Genomic DNA, 10,589 nt, shown 5'->3' with positions numbered 1-10,589 from the left:
ATTCATCTAATAGAGGCAATCAAATGGACAACAAGCAAAATAATTCATCAAATTTGATTTTTCAACATCTTGGAGGAGAATGAATGAATGATCAAACCACATATTGAAACTTCAATCCCAATAGTAATCATTTTGGGTTCGGTATTGAGCCTCAATTACCTCCTTGAGGTGGTTGATCCTATTCGAGAGCAAGACACTTCTGTCTAGAGATGTTCGAGGTGCACTTGGTAGTACAAGTCAAACCGAAGAAGGGCGCCGTTTCTGAGAGGGAGAGACTTAAGAGTTAGAGAGGGGGCAGAGAGAGAGAAAAAAGAGAATGAATGAGATGAATGAGAGAAGGACAGGCAGGGTACTTACCGATGTCTATGAGTGATGGTAGCACTGGGTACCTTATAGGGTTCGCAATGTAAATGAGAGAAAATAGGGGCTACTAGAGAGAGAGAGAGAGAGAGAGAGAGAGAGAGAGAGAGAGAGAGATGGAAGTGGACAAAGAGAGCAAGAGAGAGATGGAGAGAATGAGAGAAAGACTTGAGAAATAAGAGGAAGAGTGAGAGGGAGTTTTTTAAATGGGCTGGGTTTACTCTATGGGCTTATGCATGTAGTTTTTCCAGATTTTCCCGTTGTTTCTCAACTTGTTATAAGGTATTTTTCATAGAAATAGTAGCAATCTACCACAGAGGGAAGAGTTTCATATCTAGAGTAGTCAATGAAGGTGATATCAAAAGGGCATCAATAATTGATAGAACGAGTGGCGGAAGTGTTCCAACTGTTATCAACCAAACCAAACCATGAAGCTAGGGAGAACTCTAACAACATGTAGGGTAGTACAAGACCCCCAGATTTGCAGCCTTGTCAATAACAAATGCAAAGAATGGTGAAACTTGAGTTTATGTGGTTCGATGGAGCAAAGGAGCCAACAAGTTGAGCATGTTGGATGGAATAATATTTTGCATACCAAAGGACACCACCTAAAGAAAGGGTGGCATTAGCCTCTTTCCACCTAGAAGGAGAGAAGCCCAACCTTGGTTTTAACTCCTAAAACAAGAAAGGAAGAGAGATAACTTGGGAGGAGCTCTTGAGAGTGTTGCATGCACGTTATGGACCTACTATACTGTTCGATCCATTTGATGAGCTCGTGAAGTTGCAACAAATTGTATGTAGGTAGAAAAGCAAATTTGAAATATTGTTGACCAAGATAGGAGTTCTCTCACCTTAAAGATAGTTCAATGCACTTGTAAGTGACATTAAAGAATCTATTAAATGGCAGCAAGGCCACAAGACCTATCAATGGCAGTGGGCCTAGCAAGAATTTATGAGGTTAGGACTAATGCCTTGTAAAATTTGACTTGGAAGGAACCTAAGAAGAATATCGGAAACACTCAGGGGGGGGGGGGGGGGAGAATGAAAACAATGCTGCCTGTCAAACGACTAACCCCAGCATAGCTTTGAGAACGGCAAGAAAAAGGCTTATGCTTTAAATGCAATAAGAAATATAAGGCAAGAGACTGGTGTAAAATGTTGTTCATGATTGACGCATGTCAAGAAGAGGATAAAGATGGAGATATAAAAATGGAATAGAATGGAAGTGAGAGTGAGGCTGAACCGGCATTCATAATTGAGTGTGATGCATCTAGTTCAGGCTAGGGTCTGTTTTACGCCAAGAAAGGCCAGTGGCATTTTTTAGCAAAGCTTTATTTCTTTCCACATATGAAAAAGAAATGCTCGCCTTGGTGACAATGGTTCAAAAATGGAGATCATAATTGCTAGGATGGCAGTTTAATGTACGCACGAATCAAGGAGTTTGCAGCATCTATGGTCCAAGTAGATCATCACTACATAATAGTAGAAATGACTTTATAAGCTTATGGGGTTTGATTTTATTATTGAGTACAAGGAGGAGAAAATGTAGTTGTTGATACCCTTTCAAGAACTTAACAACGACATAAAATCCCCTATCACAACTGCAAGCTCTCTTACAATCAGTACCTAACTAGTTAGAGGTAATTAAAAAAGAAAATGTCACCAAGGAGAAGTTATGGGCAACAAGATAAGAGAAGGTGAGGTTGTAGGGCCCTAGAAGTTTTCAGATGGTGTCGTCTTTTTTAAAGATAGGATTTTAATTCTTAAAGACTCACCTCTCATTAAAGACATAATCGCCCAATTTCATGGAAACTTCCACAAGGGTATCATAAGACTTTCCATAGAATCTACTCTAATCACTTTTTTTTTTTTGTTTTTTCTTTTTGGAAGAGCATCCAAGAAAGTATAATGAAATTCATCCAAGCTTGTGACACGTGCCAAAGGAACAAGACTGTCTCTAGCACCTGCAAGATTACTCAACCCTTTACCCATTCCAAAGAAAGTTGGAGAAGACATATCAATGGATTTTGTTGAGGGACATCCTAGCTCAAATGGTAAGACTATCACTTTTAGGGTGGTTGATTAATTAATGAAGTACACCCATTTTTGCCCCTTAAACATACATACACAGCCATGGCAGTGGCTCAATTCTTTTTTTGTGATGTCTTTAAGTTACACAGCATGCCACTATTTATTGTTTGTGATCGTGATCCTGTGTTCACAAGTTCCTTTTAGGTGGATATGTTCTAGCTACATGACACTAGCTTTACTTTTACATTAGTCTATCACCCACAAACAGATGGGCAACTGACGTAGTAAATCAAACATTGGAAATGTATCTACGTTGTTTTGTGGGAACTCAACCAAAAGAGTGGCATAAATGGTTATCTTGGGATGAGTATTGTTATAACACTAGTTGGCATTCCACAACCAAGCAAACACGATTTGAGTTGGTTTATTGCATAGCACCACCCAATCTACTTAAGTACATCTTAGGCATAACTCATGTTGAAGTGTTGAAGCCTTGAAGCATCTTAAGAAGAATCTACAATTGGCACAAGAGTAAATGAGGAGTCACTATGATGGGAACCATAGAGGTGTGGAGTACGGAGTATGGGGTTGGGTTTATGATCTCAAGCTTCATCCCTATAGGCAGTCTTCCTTAAATCTCCATAACAACATGAAATTAGAAGCTCGTTATTATGGTCCCTTCCAAATCTACAAGAAAATCAACAAGGTGTCATATCAGTTGGATCTTCCACAAGGTTCAAGCTTTCATCCTATTTTTCATGTGAGTCTACTAAAGAAAAAGGTGGGGGAAGCAGTCACAATATCACCACAACTCTCATCCGTGGGTCAACAAGAAGAAATTATCCTCCAACCACAATACATTTTAGACCAGTGTATTCACTATTAAAGTTAATGTATTTCCCCTAGGATTATTATGTGTTCTTGATTTATTAAATACATGTGTGAGTGAGTACCAAGGAGGCTAGATACATGTATGGGTGAGTACCCAGGAGGGCTAAGTACCATGTATGTATATGTACCAAGAAAATGCTTAGTATTTTGCATTATCTAAAAATAGTCTATGAGACTAATATAAAAAGTTCATGTACTTGTGAAAGAAAGAGATACAAAGAAGAAAGAAAAATATATAAAGAAAATGATATACGTACTCCAAATTATCCAGAAAATTCTCTTGTTGTTTTTGTTCAAAATATTCACTTTATTTTCAACAAGTGGCATCAGAGCAGGTTCGATCTTACCAAGGCATCAACATTCAACCGAGTAGTAACTGGTAAACACCATGGTGGGTCTTGGTTCATCTACCACTATTCCAATATTTGGCGGTGAGAACTATGATTATTGGAGTATTAAGATGAAGATTATTTTCATGTCACTGGATCTTTGGGATGTTGTTGAAAGTGGCATCTCTGCTTTAGCAGAAGGAATTTCAGAATCAACCCAAAACAAGATTGGCAAGTAAAGAGATGCTAAATCTTTGTTTACTCTACAACAGGCTGTTACTGAAGCAATTTTTCCAAGACTAATGAGAGCAACAACTTCAAAACAAGCCTTGGAGATTTTGCAGTAGGAGTTCCAAGGGAATTCAAAGATAAAGACCATCAAACTTCAAAGTTTGAGAAAAGAAATGGAGAATCTCAAGATGAATGACTCTAAGAATGCTACGGAGTATAGCACCAAAGTAATTGAGCTTGTGAATCAGATGAGAGCTTATGGAGAAGATATTACTAAGCAAAGGATTGTTCAAAAATTTTTGATTAACCTCACTGAAAAATATGACCACATAGTGGCAGCCATTGAAGAATCCAATGATTTGTCAACTCTAACCATTATAGAACTTATGGGATCGTTATAGGTACATGAGCAGAGATTGAGCAGAATGAGTGGAGAGTCTCTGGAAAATGCCTTCCAATCCAAAGTCAACCTAAAGAATCCAAAATCGGGACACTACAAAAAAGAAGAATAAAGGCTAGTTTAAGGGTGAAACTTCTCAGAAGAAAGAAAAATGAAAGCCTAAAAATGATGAATATCTACCTTGCAATACCTGCAAAAAGACCAATCATTTGTAGAAAAATTGTTTTCAAAAGGGGAAGCCCCAACGTACAAATTGTAAAAAGTTTGGCCATAAAGAAAAAGATTGCCAATATAAGGAAAAAGAGCATCAAGCTAACTATTCTGAACAAGATCATGAGCATTTGTTCTTTACTTACCAAGCTGCAGTAAAAGAAGTCAATGATACTCGGTTCATTGATAGTGGTTGTAGCAATCATTTGGCAATTAAGGAGAGCATCTTCATTGACCTAGATCCTGTCAAAACTAAGGTCAAGATGAGGAATGGTGATACGGTGGAGTCCAAAGCCAAAGGCAAAGTGGCTATTATTTTAAAGTGTATAGTGTAAAATGATAAGCACGATCCTTCTTTATATTGCAGGGTTTCAGTTTTTTTATTAATAAAATTAATTCAGTGTGGTTGAGCTTACTATAAAATGGTTAGAACCGTTGATGGGATGATTTATATTTTCTGTTTTCTTATCTGTTTTGTAACAAGATAAAGCATGTCGATTCTCATTTTTAGAATAAAATAATTCCTCATCAGTGTACATAGATTTTAGTACTGGGTTAGGCTACTATGCCACCCAAGCAAAAAAAACAAAAAAAAATTCACATTTTTTAATATATTTAAATATTTTAAAAAATAAAAAATAAACTAATACACTTAAAATTACTTTCTTAATCATTAAGTAAAAAAAAAATTTGGACCTACGATCAACTAGGGCGGTCAAACATAAGCCGCATAGAAGCTTTTCCCTTTAGAATTTTATAAATAGAAATGACATTTGATGTCGTAAGTGTGTAAAACATCAAGCAATCACTTTAAAAAATGTGAATAAATATAAAACTCGTATGAAAAAAAATTATTTTTTAATAATAGATCACATTCATTTTCAAAACGACTGTACGAAACTTGTATATTTCATTACTGTACATAGCATTACTCTTTTTTTTTTTTTTTTTAAATATGGATTTACTCCTTTAGAGCATCAAAAAGTGCATATTTAGTTAAGATTTAATCGCGATTGTGTTTTATGGTTTATTTTTCATTGTCTTGAACGATGATATACAATATAATTTTTTATAATTTATAATGTATATTGGACCTTTTTTTTATGTAATTTTATAATAGTAATACTAAATATAATTTTAGGATATGAAAATCTTACACACTCCTTTTAAAAGTATTTTTTTTTCATATTAATCACAGATTTACTTACTTTTTTAAAGTGCGAGACTTTAGGATTTGTTTGGGAGGTGACATCACCTCATCTCATTTTATTATCCTAATTTCTTTCTCAAACATCATTTAAACACAAACGGTACTTTTTAATTTTAAATTTAACTTTTTCATATAATCATTATAATCTATCCAAACTTTTAAATAAAACACGAAAAAAATAATCATTTTTCAAATTTTGAAACAAAAAATTATATTATAATAATATTTCAATTTTATAATATTTTTATTTAACTATTCTTTTCTCATTTTCTAAATCTAATAAAAACTAGTTTGGGAACACCAGTATTCTTAGATATTTCCTTTCCAAAATCACTCAAATATAAAATATTTTTCAATTACAAATTTTTAAATTTTTCATATAATCATTATAACTTTTTCAAACTTTCAAACAACCACAAAAATTAATACAAGTTTTTCAAATTTCAGAATAAAAATAATCTTAAAATATTATATTAAAATAATTTTTAATTCTATAATATTTTTATTCAATTTTTTCTCTCACTTTTTTCAAACTCTAATAAAGCATTTTAATTCAAATTATTTTATTACTATTTAGTGTATTCACAAACTATTTAATTATTATTTACAAATATTCTAAGATATTCTAAGTGTGTAAATGAGTACTAAAATAGCTTAATTTAAATTATTTCACTATTATTTATAAATAATTTTACTATCATTTATAAAATTTTCATCTAATCTGATCTCACTTCTCAATATATGAGCCCTTTAACATCTAAAAAATGTAAGAACAAAAACATGTAATTTTGATTTTAGAAATCTAGGATGATTTTTCCTTAAAACCCGTACACACGTGCATCGACCCTTACACACACACACACACACACAGCATCTTGTGCTCCTTAAAACCCTGTTGGTGAAAAACCCTAATCTCCGCCAGCGCTGCAAAGGCTATAACAATACCTTTAATTTGAGCCTTTCCCTTCAGTTGAGCCGCTAAGGAAGAATCAAGGCAGACTGAAAATGGGAAGCGATAGCGAAGCAGAGAAGACGCAGCAGAAGGAGAAGGAGAGGAAGAAGCTGCTAGCCATCGCCCCCATCGCCAAACCCCTCGCCGGCAAGAAGCTCTCCAAGCGCACCCTCAAACTCGTCCGCAGAGGTATATTTTGATACACACACACACACCCCCACACACCCACACAAATGTGATTTTGTGTGCGTGTTTGTGTTATATGTTTGGTTTACTGTGTATAGATATGGGTGTTTTTCGTTTCGTGCTAGAATTAGTTACGTAAAGATTTTTCTGGGGAAAGTTTGCATAGACTCTTGTATTTGAACAATAATCAACCTTTCTATTGTTTGTTTGTTTTGTTTTATTGAATTAATTTCTGGTGAAAAGATTTGTTCTTTGGAGAGGGAATGAGGGGGGTGTAAATTAACTCTCTCCCTCGTTTATTATCAGAAGAATGTTCATTGTTTTAATTTCTGGAGATAAAATTTGTTCTTGAGAGAGAGAGAGAGAGAGAGAGAGAGAGAGCTTATTAACGTTTTCTTTATAATAGTGTTTATTATATGCTCTTTTCATGCTGGTGTGAATAAATTCATTTTATTTTGCAAAGTTGTTTGACTGTTGAGAAAATGCTGAAAAATACCAGAGACTGGAATTTCGAATGTTATGTTTTTTGTCTGCTTTCTTTTTTTCCCTTTTTATTAATTAGAAAGAACCGGGAACATTACTTATCAGAAAAAAAGAGCCTCGAACATGGCACTTGGCATTATTGGGCTAAGTCATGGGGGTGGTTTGTGTTTGCCTGAGGTTCCAGAATGCTAGCACGTGTAGGATTAAATATGACATTTATCTTTGCCCAATACGTAAATTAAAAAATCTTATTGAAAATAACCATATTCTTCCAATTCTAGCGTATGTACCAAATTCATTGAGGATCAAACATGTAACATTGTGTTTAATTTCTGATCCATTTTATGGAGTTTTGTGAAGGATCTTGAGAATTCTTTTGCCTATATATTCGGCTACCATTGTTGGATTTGTTGCAACTGCATGAGATATTTTCGAGGTATAGGTTTTCAATGATGACAATTATGGGATTTTAGAATGGGATGGAGGGTGAGGTCATGGGTTCAGACGAATTAGGTGCGTGTGCAACTTACAAAAACAGAAATGGAATTTAATTGTTTGTATTTGTCATTCCAGCTGCTGAACACAAATGCCTGAAAAGAGGAGTAAAAGAAGTGGTTAAAAGTATAAGGCGTGGTCAGAAAGGGTATGTTTCTGTGAGATTCCTCTTCTTTCTGTTGGCGTTACGAATGCATGTCAACAAGGCTGCATACTTTTCTTAAAGTAGAGTTGAAAGAAAAGAGGTTTCTTATATTTTTGTCCACCTTTCACCCATTCTTCTGTAGAGAAATAGTAGCTTAATCCTAGCCGAAGATGTTTAACTGAATAATTGAATTTTTTTTAAGAAATATATTATGTGAAGGATGAGGGCAAAGATTACTTCAAGCATTCATAAAAGACTTAGAAACCATGCACTTCTTGTAATATGATTGTTTCTTTTTTTTTGGTACTTGTTTAGCATCATGCATTTGCATTGCTTATGAAGCATGAAACAAGTTTTATTTACTTTTTTTATGTTCTCATATAAACTGGAAGTTGTTGACGTGTCTTGCCTTATCTAATGAATACATAAACTCAAACAAATATGTGAAAAATATTGTTCAAAGGCAGTACTGGTATTAGAGTTATTGTGGATAGGAAAAATGTCTTGCTAATAGAGAAAAATCGGTGCAGAAGAATGAAAAACTATTTAATCTTTGTTTGAGAGGGTTTTGTACTTTTCATTTTACCTATTAAAAGAAATAGTTACTTCTCAGATTCTAGTCAAATACTGAGCAATTCATTTTGATAGTTCAAATTAGCTTGATATTGACAAGTATAGTCTGGTCAAAAGGCATAGGCTGGAGGTGATTTTTGTCATTTGGAACTTATAAATAGTTATTTTTCTCTGTTGAGTGCAGATTGTGTGTTATAGCTGGGAACATATCTCCTATTGATGTGATTACTCACGTTCCAATCTTATGCGAAGAGGCTGAAATTCCCTATGTATATGTCCACTCAAAAGAGGTAAGTTTGTGGCATCTATTTTTTATGGCATAGATCTTGATTGTTGTTGCCTCTTCCTATCTCAAGAGGATGACACACGTGTGTCATATAGTTCTGCCCGTGTCTTCGCCTCTGGCTTTTGGTGATGTTTCCTTTTGTTTACAATGAGATCATAATTTTCTTTTTTAATTTCTACTTTCATTTAGCAAGAGGTTTAAATTCAATTTTCACTTCATTCATTATGACTGACTGGTCCTGTTTTGTTTATGTTGGTAAAGCTTTCCATTTTAATTGAACCTTACAGGCTTCTCCTTAGATATCTGCTATAAGATTATTGTGAGTACTGAATGTAAATACTCAAATGACTTCAATTCAAAAGTGTCCCCAAACAAACTCATTGATATGAAGCCTTCCCACTATTGAAGATAATCAATAGAGATTTTTGGTGAATGCACAGCTTATCCTTGTTTACATTATGTTTGTTCTGGTGGTATTTCAATCTCGCTATTTTGTTGCTCAACTCAGTTCAACTGCATTCACCTTGCTCTTGTTAATATTCTCTGCAGGACCTGGCAAATGCAGGGGCGACTAAGAGGCCAACATGCTGTGTTCTGGTGCAAACCAAGCCTACCAAGGGAGAATTAGGTCCGGAGGAACAGGAAAAACTAAAAGCAGATTACAACCAGGTTGCAGCGGATGTGTCTGAACTTACATCATCTCTTTTCTGAAGGACAGAACAAAGTTATTGTACTTTACCTAAGCTGGTACAATGCCTGCTGTTTCATGTATCTTCTGATGTCGGTAGAGCTGTTTCTTTATTTCGAGTGGTTGGGTACCTTGTGATCCAACCGCCGAAATATTTTTGAGTAACTGTATTCGATACAGTACCTTTAAATATGATGCAGAAACTTCATTTTGTTCAGGTAACGGGATTCAGTCCGGTGTCCAGATTCTTTTTTAGCTATAAATCCTGATATCCGGATTGTAACCAAATTTAATCTGGATTTATTAATACTTTAAAAAAATGTTTAAACTTTAAAAAATATTTTTATAGTATTTTTTTTTTTAAATTATGATATCATGTTTAAATTACCCAGATTTAAAAAATAATAATAATTTTAACACTTTTTAAAAGTTTTTAACAAGAAAGATTTTATTCATTTCATTATTGTCATTTCCATTCAGTATACTCATTCCATCAATTCAATCCATTCATTTCCTTTTCATGTTTTTATGGAAGTATAAACTACCAAACGTAAGCCTGTAGAAAGTGAGGCCATCTTAGATTTCTTCATCCCAACGTGAAGCCTACTTGGAGCTCAAAGAATTCGGTAGTATTATATAGACGAAAGATTCATATATCTAATAGTGCCATTCAAGACCTTTTATGCCACACTTCCATCTAATAGTGCTATCCGGATCCGGTTAAGGACTTGGGTCGCAAAGCAGATCTGGGTTTATCTTACCTGCTTGAGTGTAATCTGGACAGATAACTATCTGGATGCACCTGGATTCTGAGTTTCAGACCAGACTGGAAAAAAACTTGGCCCAGTTCTACACCCCTAACAAGCATTAAGGGAGAAATTCATTTTGCCCAAGTGAGGGATTTGTGAAAGAATAAATCATTTTTAAATGTCTTGGACAAAAGAAATTGCCTAAAAGAATTCATTAACTTGTCAATACCACCCTAAAACTCTTTCAAGAAATGGGTTGAAACGGATTTTGGAGCTTTAGAGAAGAAATAAAAGAGAATTTCATACGATGGTGCATTTTGAAGCTTTCGAGAAGAAATTGTTGGATTAGTCAAGAGATTGTGGGTTTCAA

General features: G+C 34.5%; 1 protein-coding gene across 1 annotated transcript; it reads left to right on the top strand.

The window, feature by feature from the left end:
- The first annotated feature begins 6,535 nt into the window (after positions 1-6,535).
- LOC122295378 (H/ACA ribonucleoprotein complex subunit 2-like protein) lies at positions 6,536-9,687 on the top strand. Its single transcript, XM_043104385.1, has 4 exons — positions 6,536-6,803; positions 7,857-7,926; positions 8,681-8,786; positions 9,332-9,687. The coding sequence occupies exons 1-4, from the start codon at positions 6,668-6,670 to the stop codon at positions 9,491-9,493; spliced, it is 474 nt and encodes a 157-aa protein (XP_042960319.1). The 5' UTR covers positions 6,536-6,667; the 3' UTR covers positions 9,494-9,687.
- Positions 9,688-10,589: the final 902 nt, after the last annotated feature.

This window comes from Carya illinoinensis, chromosome 15, assembly GCF_018687715.1.
Source record: "Carya illinoinensis cultivar Pawnee chromosome 15, C.illinoinensisPawnee_v1, whole genome shotgun sequence".
In the NCBI taxonomy this organism is placed as follows: Eukaryota; Viridiplantae; Streptophyta; class Magnoliopsida; order Fagales; family Juglandaceae; genus Carya; species Carya illinoinensis.
This window is presented reverse-complemented; position numbering and strand designations above follow the sequence as displayed.

Excerpts from the sequence above, each read along its gene's own strand:
- LOC122295378 (XM_043104385.1), top strand. The coding sequence starts at position 6,668 with ATGGGAAGCGATAGCGAAGCAGAGAAGACGCAGCAGAAGGAGAAGGAG. Across the intron at positions 6,804-7,856 it reads CCTCAAACTCGTCCGCAGAG|CTGCTGAACACAAATGCCTG; the intron begins GTATATTTTGAT and ends TTGTCATTCCAG. Across the intron at positions 8,787-9,331 it reads TATATGTCCACTCAAAAGAG|GACCTGGCAAATGCAGGGGC; the intron begins GTAAGTTTGTGG and ends TATTCTCTGCAG.